We start from the raw sequence: 20,849 nt of genomic DNA, 5'->3' as shown, positions 1-20,849 counted from the left end.
AAGGTTTCCAAATTTGCCGATGAAACCAAGTTAGTTGGAAGGGCATGTTGTGATGGGGATATTGTGAAGCTGCAAAGGGATACAGATAGACTGGGTGACTAGGTGAAAACTTGGCAAGTGGAATTTAATGTGGGCAAGTGTGAGGTCATGCATTTCAAGTAGGTGGAATCAAAAGGCAGATTGTTGTCTAAAAGGAGAGAGACTGCAGGTGAGTTAAGTACAGAGAGATCCAGGTGTTTCATTGCATGAATCACTAAACGTTAGCTGGCATGTCCATCAAGGGGCAACACGGTTTTGTTTTGATTTATTATTGTCGCATGTATTAACATGCAGTGAAAAGTATTGTTTCTTGTGCGCTATGCAGACAAAGCATACCGTTCATAGAGAAGGAAACGAAAGAGTGCAGAATGCCGTGTTACAGGCATAGCTTGGGTGCAGAGAAAGATCAATTTAATGCAATGTAGGTCCATTCAAAAGTCTGATGGCAGCAGAGAAGAAGCTGTTCTTGTGTCGGTTGGTACATGATCTCAGTCTTTTGTATCTTTTTCCCGAGGGAAGAAGGTGGAAGAGAGAATGTCTGGGGTACAGTGGGGTCCTTAATTGTGCTGGCTGCTTTGCCAAGGCAGCGGGAAGTGTAGGCAGAGTCAGTGGACAGGAGCCTGGTTTGCGTGATGGATTCGGCGATATTCACAACCTTTTGAAGTTTCTTGTGCTCTTCGGCAGAGCAGGAGTCAAACCAAACTTTGATATAATCAGAAAATGCTTTCTGAGGTGCAATTGTAAAAATTGGTGAGAGTCATAGCTGACATGTCAAATTTCCTTTGTCTTCTGACGAGGTGTTGGTGGACTTTCTTAACTATAGTGTCGGCAGAAGGGAACCAGGACAGGTTGTTGCTGATCTGGACACCTGAAAAATTGAAGTTCAGGATCCTTTCTACTTCGCCCCCGTTGCTGTAGGCAGTGGTACATTCTTCTCTACGCTTCCTGAAGTCGATGACAATCTCCTTCGTTTCGTTGACATTGAGGGAGAGATTATTGTTGCTGCACCAGTTCACCACATTTTCTATCTCATTCCTGTACTCAGTCTTGTCATTGTTTGAGATCCAACCCACTGCGGTGGTGTCATCAGCAAATTTGAAAATCGAGTTGGAGGGAAATTTGTCCACACAGTCATAGGTGTAAAAGGAATAAAGTAGGGGGCCGAGAACACAGCCTTCTGGGGCCTGGTGTTGATGAAGATCGTGGAGAAGGTGTTGTTGCCTATCCTTACTGATTGTGGTCTCTTCGCTCAGAGGTTCAGGATCCAGTCGCAGAGGGAGGAGCGGAGACCCAGGCAACTGAGTTTGGAGATGTGTTTTGTAGGAATAATGGTGTTGGAGGCTGAGCTGTAGTCAATAAATAGGAGTCTGAGAAATATTCGTTATCTAGTGTTCCAGCGTTGAGTGCAGGGCCAGGGAGATGGTGTTTGCTGTGGACCAGTTGTGGTGGGAGGGGAACTGTTGTGATCCACGGAGTCAGGAGGCTGGAATTGATTAATGCCATGACTCGCCTTTCGAAACACTTCATAATGATGGATGTCAGAGCCACCGGATAATAGTCATTAAGGCATGCTGCTAGGCTTTTCTTTGGTATTGGGATAATGGTCGTTTTCTTTCAGCAAATAGGGACCACAGATTGTTGTAAAGACATGTTGAAAATGTCTGCGAATACCCCCACCGGCTGATCTGAGCATGATCAGAGTGCTTGTCCGGGTACCCCATCCGGGCCAGTCGCATTCCATCAGTTGACCATCGAGGAAGCTGCTCTCTAATCTGCAATGATGACCTCAGATACAGGTGGTACAATGGTTATAACACTGCTGTCTCATAGCACCGAGGAACCAGGTTCGATTCCCGGCTTGTGTGACTGTCTTTGCGGAATTTGTACGTTCTCCTCGGGTCTGCATGTGTTTCCTCCGAGTGCTCCAGTTCCTTCCCACACTCCAAAGATGTGCAGGTCCTGTTGATAGGTCATGCTAAATTGCCCCTTCGTGTCAAGGGGATCAGCAGGGCAAATACGTGGGCCTGGGTGGGATTGTGATTGGTGCAGACTTGATAGGCTGAATGGCCTCCTTCTGCGCAATTAAGTGAGGAGTTAAGAAGGAAAATGGCATTGATGCCTGTATTGTAAAGAGTTTGTTTAAAAATAGGGAACTTCCACTTTCATTCTGTCTAAGGTGGAGTGAGCAAGATCAGACAGTGTGTAACCCGGGGAGGATGGAGTCAGTGAGATCAGACAGTGTTTAACCTGGGGAGGATGTTGCCATGGAGTCCACTCCTTTCCCTCGCTCTCACTCCTCCCAACCGCCCCTCCCCCCCCCACCCCCCAACGTTGTCATTCAGAAAGACACAATCCCAGTTTGAGGGTTCAAATTATCGGAATCCTCCTCACCATGTGGACTTATGTTGGAGGGATGTTGCAAGGAGCAATCACTTAGAGCTGTCAGTTGCTTCTGTTCACACACATTCAGAATTCTTGCTTATTTTGAGGCATTCAGGATTCCATGGAATAACCTTAAGGGAAGTTCACCTTGACTACACACATTTTCTGGTTTTCTGAAAAGCATGTTAATTTGTTAATTTTTGCAGTTCTGCCCCCCGTTTCCGATCTCAGTGCACCCGCAGTAGATGAAGCGAAGGGGGGAGTGGTGGATGTGAAGATGGGGAGGATGTGCGGTAACAGGAGATAAGCCCCTCCCGTTCCTGCTTTGGCCTTGTAGGCTGTTATTGGCTCCAGGAAGTCAAGATTCGATGGGGTTGTCCTTCAGACAATTTACTCATTTTCTGTGGCCAGGTTTATTGCTGGTTTCCCTGGAAGGGGAGCATGCCATGTTCACCGGCATGAGCGAGAAATTCCTTACCTGGAGGGCATTGCAAGGTCTGGGATAGACATTGAACCTCTTTACAGAGATTGTGTTTTGACGTTTCAATTTTCCCCTGGTAGTCTGCCGACTTGATGCCGTATCCCAAGATACAAAAGAAGTAGAAAGAAGGACACCCAGAAACCTCACAGAAATAATAGAAACCCGACAGTGCAGAACAAGGCCATTCCGCCCATCGAGTATGCACCGACAACAATCACGCATCGGACTTATCCCCACAACCCCACACAGTAACCCCATTAATCACTCTAACTAACACATCCCGCCACACTAAGGGAAAATCGTGCATGACTAATCAACCTAAGCCGCATATCTTTGGACTGTGGGAGGAAACCGGAGCAGCCTGAGGAAACCCACAATGATACGGGGAGAATGTGCAAACTCCAGACAGACAGTGACCAAGCCGGGAATCGAAGGCAGGTCCTTGGAGATGTGAGACAGTAGTGCTAACCATTCTGCCACCATATCTCCCAATGCTAAACCAGTTTGTTCATATCCATAGCTCTTCATGAGTATCTCAATTAAAGAAAGAGTTCCACAGGCTGGAAGATGTGTGGGATGAGTACTCCAGAGCGTAGTCTCTTGGCAGCTGAAGGCAAGGGGCCCATGTATAGAAGAATCCAAATAAGGACTGGCCAAACTTTCAGGAGTGCGGAAATATTGCCAACATCTAAGGCTGGGCTATAATATCTGGCTGGGAAGTTTGAGTCAATGGGTATATTTGAGAAGCTCGATCCAGATGGTGTACAAGGATCTAGGGTTAATGAGACGTGGTGCAAGTTAGGATACAAGAAACAAGTTTCAGGGCAGCTTGTAAGATCATCTTGCATGTGTAACACTATTTTTTATATGCTGGCAAGCAATACATTTATGATAAACAGATAGCCCACCCAGTGGGAGTCCAGAGAAGGGGATTGGGAAGATAAACCAATGCCAGTGATATGTGCTGTGCGATTTACTGGATAAACAAACAGACAGGGACAATTTCCACCCAGCTGGAAGGCAGTGAAGAGATGATCATGTGACAAACTGTGCCAAAGGCTTCAGAGACGTAGAGTCGGCTGAAGATACTTCACTGACTATTTTATTTCTGCTAGAATGTAATGTTTGACTTTGATACGAGCTGTTTCAGTATTGTGGTGTAGGTGGAAACCTAGTTAGATGTATTCAAACAAGCTCCAAGAAAGGTGTGTCTACATTTATCAGGTAAAGTTATCGTCATGTGTTTTGGAGAAAAGGAGGCTGGACATGGGCCAGGGATTTTCAAGGGCAAATGAAATCAAGATGATTTTTTGAAGAGGCAGTACCAAGGTTGTGGGGTCACCGTCAGATCTACCATATCTACATGGTGTTTGTGAGATTGTAAATACTAAAAGATTGTCCCCATATAAATTTTGGAAATCACATTGCTGCTTAAAGATACAAACAAGGCATTTTCACTTCACAGTTTCCATTTAACCCTGCTCTGGATTTGTCTATTTCAGAGCACCAGAATCGAAAACACCTGTCACAAAAATGGCTGAAGGTTTCAACAGCGGAGTATATCCAATATCTTCAAAAAGATTGACTTTGGACAATGGTAGGTTCAGAAAACACTCCCAAGTTTTCACCGTCCTCATTCATGAACCTGCAGTTCACACAAGGAGCAGAGAAGATCATAGCGGCAGCAAATTATAAACCAGTAAAACTGATATAATGAAGTTGTGCTGAAAGCAATGTCTAGTGCATGTCGATGAGCATTGTTTACATAGACATCCAGAAGGAATTTGGACAGAGTTTCTTTAAATTTCTGTCATGCAATTGAAGGCAAATTTGTGACCTCATTGTGAAATTGGTGGAAAAGCAAGGGATAGAGATGAGGTAAATGGTGATTTAGGCTGACTGTCAGGATGCAACTTGCTGTGTTCCAGAAGCATCTGTGTTCAGCTCACAATTACTAACCAAATTTATTGACAGCCGAGATGATGGAATAAAAAAATGGATATATAAAACTGATTATGACACAAAGTTATTGAAACATTGTCGTCAATATAGCTGGCAATATGCAATGAAATATCAGTAAATTAAGTGAATTGGCACGGTTGTGGCAAATAGATTAAAATGCAGGCAAATATCAGGTCCTTCGCTTTCAATAAGGGATAGAACAGGGCCCTTTCCAAATGTGGAAAACCTAGAAACTTGGAAGCTCTACAGAACCTTGGGAATTCCTGAATATAGATTGTTAAAATATCGTGAAAAGGGAGCATAAAGTAAAACAAACAATTTAATGTTGGATTTTATGTCCAGAGAACAAGAGCATGTAGGGATAGAAGTTATGTTACAAGCGAGACAAGCTCCTGAATAGACCAATCCCGGCTGTGGCGATTGCAGTTAAAATAAAGGCAAAACCTTTCAGGAATGAAATTGAAAAATGCTTCGAGACGCAAAAACATTTCCTGCAAAAAAGGTAATTGATATTGGAAAGTTGATGTGAATTGCTTCTTACTAACCAGGGGTATGAAGTGATTTGGAGGTCAGCTGGATACATGGGTTTTATTCACAAATGAGATAAATGTCATGAATGTTTTCTGAAAGATAGTTGATAACATGGCTCACATGACATTTAAGTGGGTTGTTTTAAGTTTACGGGAAATTAAAACAGTCCAGATAGGAACTCATTGTGTTTCATTTTTTTCCAATTTCTGTTCACAGATCCAAACTCTAAAATCACTGAGTTCTTGACAAACTGTGAAGATGACCAACTGTTGCTGTTGACCAAATTCTACCGGGACAGACTAGAACAGGCGATTGAAGGAGTGGCGAGACTCTGTCTGATGTTTGCAGCATGCGATCATATTGGTGTGAAACAAAGTCATGTAAGTCCAGGATATAGTGGGTTTAGTGATTTTGCCCATTTTCACTTCGCAGACCTGATGAAATTAGAGGAAGAATAATTTGCTGAACAATAAGAAGCCATGGTCTCTCTTGCTGCTCTCCTAAAGAGACAACTGTTCCAGTACAGCTACAATGCTGGCATCTACCCAACAACGTGTAAAAAATGTCTATCCCATTTGCCCAAAACAGGACAAATCCATATGGAAAATTTGCACCCCACAAGCCTCCTTCCACTAAGTGGCAGAGATAAAATGAGTCATTGCCAGTGACTTAAAGTTGCAGATACTTTGCAGTTTGGGACGGCAAAGTGGCACAGTGGTTAGCATTACTGCCTCATAGCGCTGGGAACCCGGGTTCGATTCCTGGTTTGAGTCATTTTCTACGTGGTGTCTGCATGTTCTCCACGTTTTAAAGTTTATTCATTATTGTGAAAAGTAAGCTTGTATTAACACTGCAAAGATGTGACTGTGAATATCCCCTAGTTGGCATCCTCCAGTGCCTTTTCGGGAACACTGAGGGTGAATTTAGCATGGCCAATGCACCTAACCAGAGCACCCGGAAGAAACCCACGCAGACACGGGGAGACTGTGCAGATTCCACACAGTGACCCAAGCCGGGAATTGAACCCAGGTCCCTGGCGCTATGAGGCAGCACTGCTAACTACTTTGGAACCGTGCTGCCGAGTTTTTGTGTGCGTTTCCGTCGGGTGTTCAGCTTTCCTCCGACAGTCTGAAAGACGTGATGGTTAGGTGCATTGACCATGCGAAATTCTCCCTCAATGTACCTGAACAGGCGCTGGAGCGTGACAACGACGGGATTTCCACGGTCACTACATTGCATTCTTAATGCAAGCCTCTTTGTAACATAGATAAATACACTTTAAGCATTTAATAACATGATAATTGAAGTTCCTTTTAGGTACTGCCAGTATCACTTGCCTCCTGATCTCATTAAACCCTTGGTCCATTCATGGACCAACACGAGTGTCTGCCTCTCACATCACAACATTATTTGTTTGAACTCTGTCAAGGAATGCTCAGGCGATAGAAATGAATGGGAACTGCGCTAAATCTCTGCAATGGCTGCAGTCATACCTAGCACAATGATAGTTGCGATTGTTCGAGGTCAATCCTAGCAGACCCATGGCCCTCATACTTGAGTTCCTCAACGTCCTGTGTTCTCTGAAAATATATCCAGCTGTTTCATGACCTGTCTGCTATCAATTGGTCAGAAGTGGAGGTGTTTTAGTGTTGATTTTAAAATGTACAACTTAATGTGTAACTCCTCAGATATCAGGAACTGGACAATATCCAGTCTAGTAAATGGTCAGTGATATTCCTGCCACACAACTCCATCCTGAGTCACATTACCATTGCGGAAACCATGAGAGTTACAATTGAACACAACCTTAACTAGAAGAGTCAGAGGCTGGGAATTTGCTGCGAGGCTCACTTCCTGAATTCCCAAAGTCTGTGAATAATCCACAAGACAAAAATGGGCAACGTGACGGAATACACTCCACAATCATGGATTATTGTGTCCAACATTATCTAAGCAGCTCGACACCATCGAGAATGAAGCTGCCCACTTGATTTGCATGGAATTTGTTCTTAAAAATATTTCCTCCCACGTCACAATGTCAGCATGTGCACCTCGTAAAAGATGCACTGCAGCAAATCACTAACACTCCCTTAACAGAACGTCCAAAGCCTACGCCTCTCCCACCTTGAAGGACAATGGGTGAAAGAGAGGTCTGGTGTACCCAATAACTACTCATCTAGCCCCTTCATCCAACTGCTTCCTTCAATAATTATTTTGTACTGAGGCATCTTCAATTACACAAGCATATAAAAAATATTTTGTGTTTAAAAATTGTTTTTCACGTCTACCAAGCATCTCCAAACTCCTTGTATTCAATGAAGTAGTTTTGAGTTGTAGTCGTTGTATTATAGGAAATATGTCAGACAATTTTCATACATCAAAATCCCATAGGTAACAATGTGATACTGAACATATAATGTATGTTCTTACGATGTTGATTGGGGCATAACTCTCTGACTGTTTTCTGAAATGGTGCTGTGCGACATGTTTCATCCACTGCAATGGGCAGATTGTATCTTGTGTTAACGTCTCATCTGAAAGACAGCACTTCCAAAAATATAATCCTCCTCACTACTGTGGTCGAGTGTAAACCTAACTTCTGCGTCCCAAACAAAAAGATCTGATTGCAGGAGGAGGAAGGATTATCTCACTGATTCAAATCAGTATTTTGTTGTTCAATACACAATACCACATAATTTTATTCCCACGCTACTAATGATAATGAATGCAACAAGATCTTTGTAGAATTTGACAGGAAGGATACTGGAAAATAGGAAAGAAAAGGAGACACATAGCAAATATTGTGATCTGAAAACGATCTGCAGAGATGAAAATAGCCAGAGGATCTGTCAGCATCTGTAAAAAGGAAACGGTTTGGGTATAATTCTGAAAAAAAAAGAAAATGGTGTTAGTGGCAGTGAACAAAGTCGAGTGAGAGGCAACAAAGGCAGGTGGGGAAAAGCAGCTTAAAACACAAAAGAGTTGGAATGATGGAAATGTGTCAAAGAAAAACTGGGAAAGGGACTCAAATGAAAACTTTGGGAACGAAAATCCCAACTGCTCCCCATTGTTGCTGTACATTGATTTCATTACTTGCTTTCAGCATCTTGAAAACTTGCACGAACACATCCCGTATTTTGCCCCGCCCGAGTGGAATTATTCCAACAAGTTTGCGGATGACACGAAGATGGCTGGAATTGCGGATAGCGAAGAGCATTGTTGGGCAATACAGCAGGATATAGATAGGCTGGAAAATTGGGCGGAGAGGTGGCAGATGGAATTTAATCCGGATAAATGCGAAGTGGTGCATTTTGGAAGAAATAATGTAGGGAGGAGTTATACAATAAATGGCAGAGTCATCAGGAGTATAGAAACACAGAGGGACCTAGGTGTGCAAGTCCACAAATCCTTGAAGGTGGCAACACAGGTGGAGAAGGTGGTGAAGAAGGCATATGGTATGCTTGCCTTTATAGGACGGGGTATAGAGTATAAAAGCTGGAGTCTGATGATGCAGCTGTACAGAACGCTGGTTAGGCCACATTTGGAGTACTGCGTCCAGTTCTGGTCACCGCACTACCAGAAGGACGTGGAGGCATTGGAGAGAGTGCAGGGAAGGTTTACCAGGATGTTGCCTGGTATGGAGGGTCTTAGCTATGAGGAGAGATTGGGTAGACTGGGGTTGTTCTCCTTGGAAAGACGGAGAATGAGGGGAGATCTAATAGAGGTATACAAGATTATGAAGGGTATAGATAGGGTGAACAGTGAGAAGCTTTTTCTCAGGTCGGAGGTGACGATCACGAGGGGTCACGGGCTCAAGCTGAGAGGGGCGAGGTATAACTCAGACATCAGAGGGACGTTTTTTACACAGAGAGTGGTGGGGGCCTGGAATGCGCTGCCAAGTAGGGTGGTGGAGGCAGGCACGCTGACATCGTTTAAGACTTACCTGGATAGTCACATGAGCACCCTGGGAATGGGAGGGATACAAACGATTGGTCTAGTTGGACCAAGGAGCGGCACAGGCTTGGAGGGCCGAAGGGCCTGTTTCCTGTGCTGTACTGTTCTTTGTTCTTTGTATTCACAAATTCTCACATTGACAATAATTTCTCAACTCTGGTAATATCCTTGTTTTGACTGCATGACAACTTAATATTGAAATGTTAAAACTGCAAACAACCTGGAAAAGTTTCTTACCCCTTTCTCCTCAATCCCCAACATCAACAAGTTGAGCTTCTCTTTCTTTAATTTATTCTTCCCTGGAAGTGCGTGTCACCATCCAGGCCAGAATTTATTTATTTATCTATTTCTAATTGACGGTGTTGATGATCTGACGTCATGGAATGCTGCAGCCTATGTGGGGTGTAGAAGGTCAGGTGTTAAACACGAAATCCAGAATTCATGCAATAAGGGTCCAGCTGAAATCATGGATGACTTAACAAAGAACAATACAATAATACAGCACAGGAACAGGCCCTTCGGCCCTCCAAGCCCGCGCCGCTCCCTGGTCCAAACTAGACCATCCTTTTGTATCCCTCCATTCCCACTCCGTTCATATGGCTGTCTAGATAAGTCTTAAACGCTCTGTTGTAGGGAAATATCCCTTTACCAGTGCAGAATAGAAGCCGAGTCGCAAATCAAGGTTCAAAGCGTGTCTTTATTGTACAATTACTGGGATCCCAGGGAGACCCCCGTAGCCAGCTCAGAACAGTGGCTTGGCCACGTTGATCTCAATTAAATCACATCAGCTCTGGATCTTTATAGGGATCCAAAATTCGCGCGGGAACATTTGATTATGCTTTTTTTACACAATGTATAAAGTGGTCTGTCAGTTTCAAAAGTCCCTAGGAAGTTTCATTGATTAGCATTTGTATGGTGTGTGCTCGTGTTAATGGGATTACTTGGTCCTGCCCCGGTGTCTAAATGCGTTTCCCATTATCATCTCTATGTGTCCTCTTATTTGAATTGATCCTATTGTTCCGTGTCTGTGTTTCCTGCTTGTGAGATTGAGTGTTAATGTCATCCTGTCCTGTTGGGTGTCTGGAGTATTTCATTCTTAACCTTTTATCCTTATCTCTTAGTTTATCAGATTTTTATGTCTGCCTTGGCCGAATTGGTAATATTTCAGTGATAGAGTGGGTTATCAAAACCAAGCTATGTCTCGTTTCATAGGGATCTTGATCGTCCTTGGCCAGTTTAAAATGCAGCTGCGCGCTGTTGCTAGGCAGATTAGGGATCTTCCGTAGTTTCTGAAATTCGTGAGTCTCTCAGCTGTGCAGGGGGGGACCCGATCGAATATCCATCCGGGGGTGCCCCTCTGCATTGTTGGCCCGTTATGAGTGGTGCCAATTAGTCCAATATGTAAATATGTTTGATGATACAAATATGGTTTTCTGGAAAATTTCCTCCTTCAGCTCCCAGTGTGTCCGCCTCCACCACGTTGCCTGGCAGCGCATTCCAGGCCCCCACCACCCTCTGTGTAAAATATGTCCGCCTGATATCCGTGTTAAACCTCCCCCGCTTCACCTTGAACCCATGATCCCTCGTGAACGTCACCACCGACCTGGGGAAAAGCTTCCCACCGTTCACCCTATCTATGCCTTTCATAATTTTATACACCTCTATTAAGTCTCCCCTCATCCTTCGTCTTTCCAGGGAGAACAACCCCAGTTTACCCAATCTCTCCTCATAACTAAGCCCCTCCATACCAGGTAACATCCTGGTAAACCTCCTCTGTACTCTCTCCAAAGCCTCCACGTCCTTCTGGTAGTGTGGCGACCAGAACTGGACGCAGTATTCCAGATGCGGCCGAACCAACGTTCTATACATCTGCAACATCAGACCCCAACTTTTATACTCTATGCCCCGTCCTATAAAGGCAAGCATGCCATATGCCTTCTTCACCAACTTCTCCACCTGTGACGTCACTTTCATGGATCTGTGGACTTGCACCCCCAGGTCCCTCTGCGTATCTACACCCTTTATGGTTCTGCCATTTATCATATAGCTCCTCCCTACATTATTTCGACCAAAATGCATCACTTCGCATTTATCAGGATTGAACTCCATCTGCCATTTCTTTGCCCAAATTTCCAGCCTATCTATATCCTTCTGTAGCTTCTGACAATGCTCCTCACTATCTGCAAGTCCTCCAATTTTGTGTCGTCCGCAAACTTACTGATCACCCCAGTTACACCTTCTTCCAGATCATTTATATCAATCACAAACAGCAGAGGTCCCAATACAGAGCCCTGCGGAACACCACTAGTCACAGGCCTCCAGCCGGAAAAAGACCCTTCCACTACCACCCTCTGTCTTCTGTGACCAAGCCAGTTCTCCACCCATCTAGACACCTCCCCCTTTATCCCATGAGATCCAACATTTTTAACCAGCCTACCATGAGGGACTTTGTCAAACGCTTTACTAAAGTCCATATAGAAGACATCCACGGCCCTTCCCTCGTCAACCATTCTGGTCACTTCTTCAAAAAACTCCACCAGATTAGTGAGGCATGACCTCCCTCTCTCAAAACCATGCTGACTATCGTTAATGAGTTTATTCCTTTCTAAATGCGCATACATCCTATCTCTAAGAATCTTCTCCAACAACTTCCCCACCACGGACGTCAAGCTCACCGGCCTATAATTACCCGGGTTATCCTTCCTACCCTTCTTAAATAACGGGACCACATTAGCTATCCTCCAATCCTCTGGGACCTCACCTGCGTCCAGTGACGAGACAAAGATTTGCGTCAGAGGCCCAGCGATTTCATCTCTCGTCTCCCTGAGCAGCCTTGGATAGATTCCATCAGGCCCTGGGGATTTGTCAGTGTTTAAATTCTCTAACAAACCTAACACTTCCTCCTTTGTAATGGAGATTTTCTCCAACGGTTCAACACTCCCCTCCGAGACACTCCCAGTCAACACATCCCTCTCCTTTGTGAATACCGACGCAAAGTATTCATTTAATTTACACAGAGATTGGACAAACCAAACTAGCAATGGTATAGTAGAGTAGGCGTTCCTGGAGTGTTCTTTTTAGACAAATGCATTGAGGAGCCAACCAGCGAACAGGCTATTCTAAACCAGATACTGTGCAATGAGTAATGAAGGATTAATTCACAATCTTGTGCAGTTCCCTTGGAGAAGAGCACCTATTAAATGACAGAATGTTTCATTAAGTTCGAGAGTTAAATATTTGAATCTGAAACTAGGGCTCTGAATCTAAACAAATGAAATTAAGAGTGTATGTGAAGCGAATTATCAAAGATAGATGGTGGAACCTTACTAAAGTGGTTGAAGGTGGATAGGGAATGGTTTATTTTTAAACAACGTTTTCATGAATTACAATAGTGCTTACATCCTGTCTGGCACAAAAAAACTGCTGAAATGTGGCTCAAACGTGGCTTATTCAATAAATTAGGGATAATATTAAAACCAACGTGGAGCCATATAAAATTGGCATAGAAAGGCAGCAAGGCTGATGATGGGAAATGTTTTGAATTCAGCAAAAGAAGATTGAAAAATGATCCAGCGCAGGAATTAGATTATGAGATTACAATTGCAGACAAGTAGAAACTAACAGTAAAAGTCTCTGTAAATATGCGAAGAGAAAAAAATAAATAAAGACAATGGAGGTCCCTTCTTATCAGAACCAAGGAAAATAAAGAAATGGCAGATGAATTGAACATAAACTTCCATTCTGTCGTCACAAAAGAGGGCACAGAAAAGAAAAAACAACTTCCAAATATGTTAGGGAACCAAATGAATAGACGGAATTGAACGAAATCTGTATTTGTAAGAAAAATGTGATGGGAATATTAATGGGTTTAAAGAGCGGCAAATCACCAGCACCTGATGCTCTACATCTGAGTATTAAAGGAAGTGGCTCTGAAAATATTGGATGCACTGGTGGTCATTGTCCAAAATTCCTACAGAATTGAGGGTTGTAAATGTAATCCCACTATTTAAAAATGTAGGAAGAGAAAAAAGAGCGTTACACGCCAATTAGCCGGACATCAGTAGTGGGGAAGTTGCCAGAAAAACTTTAAAAACTAGTTCGAAAACACTAACGGGATCGAAAAAAGCCCAGCATGGGGTTATAAAAGGCAAATAATGCTTTAAAAATCGACAGGAGTTTTCTGGGGATGTAATTAGTAGAATAGTTAAGGGAGACCCAGTAGAAGAATCGCTTTTGTGCTTTCAGAAGGCTTTTGATATTCCTTATAACAAGTCGGGCAAAATTAAAGCACATGGGTTAGGGGATAATTTGTTAGTGTGGATCCAAATTGATTTATACACAAGAAAAAGAGAGTGAGAATACATGGCAGCAGTGACTTGTTCGGTACCACCGGTATCAGGGCTTCACACCCAGCTTTTCTCAAAACACATAAATGATCAGGATGAGGGAACCAAATGTAACAGTTTCAAATTTACTGATGAAACAATACTGGGTGGGATTAAGGGAATGGAGGATACAAGGAGTTGTCAAAGTGGTTTGGACAAGGTGAGTGGGTGAGCAGATAATTGAGTGCCAGATGCAGTAGAATGCCACTAAATGTAAGGTTATACACTGTGGTGTGGAAAAACAGAGTATTATTCAAGTGGTGAAATAATCGGGAGCATAAACAGCCAGAGGGATCTGGGTGTCCTTGCACACCAATCAGTGAAAGTGCACAGGCAGATGCCTCGAGCAACTCGGAAGGCAAATGGAATGTTGCCTTCATTGCAAAAGGACTTCTGATCATAATTAGACATGTCCATCTGCAGCTGTACAGCGCCTTGGCAAGACCACAACTGTCGCATTGCGTGCAGGTTTGAAAGGATATATTTGCCATGGAGAAAATATAGCGGAGGCTGACACAAGAGTTGGCCGCACTGTCCGAAGAGGAGGGATTTGTTCAAGTTTGTCAGTTTCACTACATTTCAGAAGGATGAGAGGAGATCTGATTGAAATGTATAAAAGTCTAACAGCACTGGACAGACTACATACACGGGGTAAATTTTCCATGGTTGGGGAATCTAGAACCAGGGGGCCCAGTCTCTGGATACGGGAGACTATTTAGGAGAGGAGGAGAATTGTTTTTCACTTAAAGGGTAGTGGACCTGTGGAATTATCTGCCCTTGAAGGTTCTGGAGGCCAAGTCACTGAATATATTCAAGAAAGAAATGCATTTTTAAAAGATACGGATAGAAGGCGAGAATATGTCATTGAGATAGATGCAGTAAGAAGTCTCACAACACCAGGTTAAAGTCCAACAGGTTTATTTGGTCGCAAAACCCACTAGCTACCAAAGCCATTTGCTACCAAATAAACCTGTTGGACTTTAACCTGGTGTTGTGAGACTTTACTGTGTTTACCCCAGTCCAACGCTGGCATCTCCACATCATTGAGATAGATGGTCAGCTATGATCTCAATGAATGGCAGATGATAAATGTTCTTCTGCTCCTGGTTTCCATGTTTCTACATATGCACAGGTAACCCTTGCAGAATTCGCAGCCTCTAACCTGCACTTGTTGCCAAATTACCACCACATCCCTTCCTCAATGTAGATAACGACGTTGACTAATAATGCATAGATCCGGGCTAATACTGTGGGCACATGCTTTCAAATAACCAGTGTGGAAGATTTTGGAAATGAAAATCAACTAATACATCTTGAATTGAAATCTAGTTTCGGTAATGCTGACCATGAAAACATTATCCATTGATGTAAAAACCCATACCAATCAATAATGTCGTTTGTAGACTGAGATCTGCTGTCCTTGCCTGGACTACGTGTGACCCCAGCTCTAAAACAGTGTGATTACGTCTTGAAGAGTCTCAGAGGCAACTCAGTTTGATTAAATGGCTGCAAAGTCTAAAAGTATTGAAACTGAATGATTCACCCGAAAATTACAATTACATTCCCAACGCTGTCGACCCTACAAATTTCATCATGTGGGGCCAGTGCTAAGATTCGGAAAGCTATCCCACTGACTAGTCAACCAGTTCCCTGAAACAATGAACCTCTTAACATCATACTTGCAGACAATGTCCCAAATACAACCATCATCATTGTTGGGTATGACCTGTCCCGCTGACAGGAAAGACCCACAAGACATCCAGTGGGGAGCGGATTGCCCTGGATTTCCTCAACATTGAGTCTGAACTCCCTGAAGTCCCATAATCCGGTTGGAAGCGTGGCAATGAAATTGCCTGCTGGTTTCAGCCTACAATGCCCACTATCTGATGAACAAGTGCTCCTCCATATGACGCACTGTTTGGAGGAAGCACTGAGGATGGCAAGGGCAGGAAATATACTCTGGGTGGGGACTGAAATATCCATCAACAAGTCATGCTCAGTAGCGCCACCATTGAACGAGCGAGCAACGTCCTAAAGGGCATAGCTGCTGCACTGGGTCTGCGGCAGGCGGTGAGTGAATCAACAAAAGGTTTAACTTCTTTGACCTCTTCCTGATCAGGCTGTCTGTTCCAGATGTACATGGTCAAAGTTGTCGGAGTGACCAACAAACTTTCCATTAGGAGGCAAAGTCCCGACTTACCTTCAGGTGTTGTGTGGATTTACCAACGAGTTAAATGTGATAGGTTTTGTACAGATCAGTTGAGTCAAAACTGCGCAGCCATTAGACAGTGTGATCAATCAGTAGGAGCGGCAGAATTGTATTCGACCTTCACGGCCCAGCATATCATCTGCTCTGCTATTGCCAGTGTATCAGTCCGAGTGAATGAACAGTGCAGGAGGGGATGCCATTGATAGTGCCGGGGGTACCTCAACAACAGGTGTCAAACAGGTGAAGGTTCAACACGGGAATGCTTTTATAGCAAACAGCAGAACAAGCATGAGGGAAGTGACCCGAAAACTAATGAATCGGATCCAAAGCTCTGCATCCCTGCCGGATTCGACCATGGCTGGTGTGATTTATTAACTAACCATCTGGAGTATTAGGCGCCCCAAATATCCACGTTCTTAATGAAATATGTTTCAGTATGTCTGAACATTCCAGTACAAAAGATAAAGCTGAAACATTGGCAAATATTATTAGCCAGAAGAACGCAGGAGGTGAAAGAAAGAATTAAAGCAAAATAGTGCGGATGCTGCAATGTGAAACAAAAAGAGAAAACCCCGGAAAATCTCAGCAGGTCTGACAGCACCTGTGAGGAGAGAATAGAGCCAACGTTTCGAGTCTGGATGACCCTTCATCAGAGCTCTGACGAAGGATTATCTGGGCATGAAACTTTGGCTCTATTCTCTCCCCACAGATGCTGTCGGACCTGCTGAGATTTTCGAGCCTTTTCTGTTTTAGGAGCCAGTAGATGATCTATTGTGACTGTCTATTGAGGTCCCTGTCATCACAGATGTCAGTCCTTAGCTAATTCAGTTCACTCCAAATGATATCATGAAATAACCAAAGTAAATGTAAACTGTAAATGCTTTGGGCCGTGGCAATATTCTGGCAAGAGAAAGACGTATCAGTGATCGTACTTATAACTTAATCTCAGATGTGGGGTGTTTGCTGACGATTGCACTGTTTTCAGCACAATTTGCAACTCCACAGATGCTGAAGCAATTAGTGCACATATGCAAGAAAACCTGGACACCAGTCAGGCCTGGGCTGCGATATGCCAAGTAACGTTCGCGCTACAAAAATGCCAGGCAATTACAAATGCCATCAAAAGAGATTCCACCCCTCCCTCCTTGGCGATTGAATTTCATTACAATCATTGAATCCCCCACTATCACGATGCTGGGGGGGTGCAGCTGACCTGAAACTGAGTTGTACCAGGCACAAAATACTGGTGACGAGAGCAGGTCAGATTCTGTGGAGAGTGACTCACTTCCTCACTCCCCAAGACCTCTTCATCGTCTAAAAGGCACAGTCAGAGTGTGATGGAATCGTCTCCACTTGCCTGGATGTGCGCAGTTCCAACAACTTTCAAGACGCTCGACAGCATCCTGGACAAAACAGCCACCTGATTGACACCCCATCTCACCAACATCAGCATTCACGCCCTCCACTATCGACACACATGGCAGCGGTGTTTACCATTTACATGATACACTGCCACAACATCATAAAAAAGTGGATCATATAGTCTAACAGTAATCTGATGTCATATTGGGCACGGAAGTTCAGATGAAATTAATCCCATTGAAATTATTGCTGGTTCTCTGGGATTTCTCACTCTCTTTGAAAATTATTTTAAATTAAAAATTTGGTTTATTCATATGTTGTTTAAATTAAGGACGGAATCAAAATGTGATCTTTATTCAGTGTTGAGAAGGGATCAGGACCCAGTCCAGGGACTGCCTCCTGTACTCAAAACAACTGGGAAATCCCTGAACAGATCCTTTCCTTCTCATTCCCAGTGCTTACCTTTCACTCTGTTTTTCAATACGCTCCTTATTATTCTTTACAGAAAGTAAAGGAAATCGCAGACAGTGGGAACCTCGCAGACTGTTCCAAACTGCTCCTAAATCTGGTGATAGAGAAAGGCCCTCGGGCTCTCAGGGTGATGTGGGAATCCTTTGTGGAAATGCACCGTGGGTTACCAAAGTTGGAGAAAATACTGAGAGAATTACCGACACTTGGTACAGTAAAATCGCGCAGTGAATTAAACATTGCAGATTGTTCTGATATTGAACATAGCTGATTTCATGACTGTAATTCCTTTAATCAGGTCCTGATGCATTTGTTTACATGAACATCCCGCAAGGTTTATCGGAAGTACCCAGTAACCTAAAAGGTAAGTGATGACAGTGAAGAATTCAAACTAATTATTTCACTTCTAAGAGTCTGAATAATTAGTTGTCAGAGTTTGGGAATCAGAAAATCGAAGTCTCGGAATCAGGGTTAAATATTGTTTGAATTTGTCATCCATCCTCATCTGTTCTGCACAGGTTCAAGTTTGCAATTCATACGACCATACACATTAGGAGCAAATGTTGACCCCTCGGTCCCTCTAAACTGCTCCACCATTGATCAAGAAGGCAAATGGGATGTTGGCCTATATCGCAAGGGGAATAGAATATAAAAGCAGAGATGTCTTGCTGCATCTGTACAGGGCATTGGTGAGGCCGCAGCTGGAATACTGTGTGCAGTATTGGTCCCCTTATTTGCGGAAGGGTATATTGGCCTTGGAGGGAGTGCAGAGAAGGTTCACCAGGTTGATACCAGAGATGAGGGGTGTTGATTGTGAGGAGAGACTGAGCAGATTGGGTTTGTATTCGTTGGAATTTAGAAGGCTGAGGGGGGATCTTATAGAGACCTATAAGATAATGAAGGGGCTGGATAGGGTAGAGATGGAGAGATTCTTTCCACTTAGAAAGGAAACTAGAACTAGAGGGCACAGCCTCAAAATAAAGGGGGGTCAGTTTAGGACAGAGTTGAGGAGGAACTTCTTCTCTCAGAGGGTGGTGAATCTCTGGAATTCTCTGCCCACTGAAGTGGTGGAGGCTACCTCGTTGAATATGTTTAAAGCGCGGATGGATGGATTCCTGAGCGGTAAGGGAATTAAGGGTTATGGGGATCAGGCGGGTAAGTGGTACTGATCCACTTCAGATCAGCCATGATCTTATTGAATGGCGGGGCAGGCTCGAGGGGCTAGATGGCCTACTCCTGCTCCTATTTCTTATGTTCTTATGAACAAGTCCATGGCTGATCGCATCACAACCTTCACACTGCATTCCTGTTTTTCCCAATCATCTTTCGTCTGTTGTGCTTTATATTTTTTCACTTCAGCAACTCTAAATTACCAGAACCTCATTTTCTTGTTCTGTGTATTTTCCACCATAGTCCAGAAATGCTTCGAATGCCTGAACTTCACTGAACCGTTGTCAAGTTTGTTTTTTCAAGTTTATTCTTTAAATAGTTCAAATCCTCAGTTAACTAATCCATTTAGGGGGATTAGCGGGGGTAAATATGTGGAGTTATGGGAAAGTGCTTGGGTGGGATGTTCTGTTGGAGAGTCGGTACAGACTCGATGGACCTGGTGGCTTCCTTCCCCACTATCAAGGCTCGCCTTGTTAACATGCTCGTAATGTCTCTGTTTTGCAACTCATAAACACCCTTCAACGTGTTCTGAAAGTCAAGTATCGAGAGCTCGGCGAGCCTTTGTGAGGGTGACCATCAAAGCTAATGAGTGCTGCTTATTGTGTTGCTGTTCTAAATTATGAATTACCTTTTTGCATTTGATCACTTTAATTTATTCTTCTTCCATTTTGGAATAAGTAAATGATATGATGCGGCCCCTTAAATGTTCCTTCACGCTGTTTCATCGGGTCAGAGACAGTATTAAGTTATAGACAACGTTGTAATTATTTTCTCATCATCATTTAAGAAAGATGCATTCAAATGCCATCTCTTTGCAGTAGATTTTTGACCCAGGTCACAAGTCTATGGACTTATGATCAGAGAGAATTATAGTGAGAATGTCACTGTCAATGATTCTATGAGACTCTGACTCAATTGTAAATAAATAGTCAATGCGAGAGTGACAGCAGTGAGTTTTGGAGTAAAATACAAAGTCTCTGTTACTCGTGTGCAGAAGCTTCCATATGTCCAGCAGCCCAGATTCAGTAACACGATTGCTCAGTGATTTGCTTATATTGGAGCAGGGGTTTGATGATGCTGAGAGCCAGTTTCCCATTTGGGACAGAACACAATTCGAATCTCACCCAATAAGAACAATCCTGTACTTTTAGCTGAGATAAGGTTGAAGAATATTTTCATGAATTGTGGGTTATTCTCATTTGGGGCACATGAATGAAAGTTCCGTGCCTTCTCCTGTTGCGTTATGCAATACGAATTTGCCTTCATTGTCCGTATGTTGTGAGTGGACACAAAACTTCACCAGTCTGTGAAATAAGATTGTTAAACCCCTTATTCCCCCTGATGGGTGAGAGGAAAAGAAGACCTGGTTTTCCCAAGATCTGCCCAGCTACTATGTTCTTTATCTGACAAATGTGTTTCCTTTAAAAATGCAATTTTGCAGCTTTGATGTTTCAGCTGAGAGAGCATTTTTCCCTTAAGAGGTTTATATCAGGTTTACATTCTAGCTAATTACCTTGAACACATCCATAATAATCTGCATTTAATTGATCTGACCGGAGTATCCAGCTCGGCAAGTAGCCTGATATCAAAGAAGAAAGCATTGAGAGAGGGGGAAGGAGAAAAAGAAAGAAAAATGTACTGCCAATACAATGGCTTTTACATGGTTCCCTTGGGATCACTGTGAGATAAAAACTATATACATAAAAAGTTTAACTGCAAATTTGATCCATTTCCAAGTGCTGAAAACCAAATGTGCTTAAACCAACAAAAGTGGCTCGCTACTCAACCCATCAAATGTCTACTTGAGTCTCATAACTATAATTCTCCAGAGCAGATGTTCCGACTCTGAGGCCGACAGCTCCATTGGTGATAAGCCACATGAGTTAACTCTCCCGTCTAAACAAGC

The 20,849-nt window shown here is 43.4% G+C and overlaps 1 protein-coding gene across 1 annotated transcript in view; it reads left to right on the top strand.

Annotated features, from left to right (window-relative positions):
* The window catches only part of LOC144483452 (NACHT, LRR and PYD domains-containing protein 3-like), a 70,547-nt gene that overhangs the window by 1,353 nt on the left and 48,345 nt on the right, over window positions 1–20,849 (top strand). The window contains exons 2-5 of the mRNA XM_078202142.1: window positions 4,405–4,499; window positions 5,612–5,775; window positions 17,811–17,982; window positions 18,072–18,137. Coding sequence (XP_078058268.1) covers window positions 4,436–4,499; window positions 5,612–5,775; window positions 17,811–17,982; window positions 18,072–18,137 — 466 coding nt within the window. The 5' untranslated portion in view covers window positions 4,405–4,435. The remainder of the gene's footprint in view (window positions 1–4,404; window positions 4,500–5,611; window positions 5,776–17,810; window positions 17,983–18,071; window positions 18,138–20,849) is intronic.

The sequence above is a fragment of the Mustelus asterias genome, unplaced genomic scaffold, assembly GCF_964213995.1.
Source record: "Mustelus asterias unplaced genomic scaffold, sMusAst1.hap1.1 HAP1_SCAFFOLD_69, whole genome shotgun sequence".
NCBI lineage: Eukaryota > Metazoa > Chordata > Chondrichthyes > Carcharhiniformes > Triakidae > Mustelus > Mustelus asterias.
Note: the sequence above shows the minus strand (reverse complement) of the source record. Positions and strands in the feature narration are given on the sequence as shown.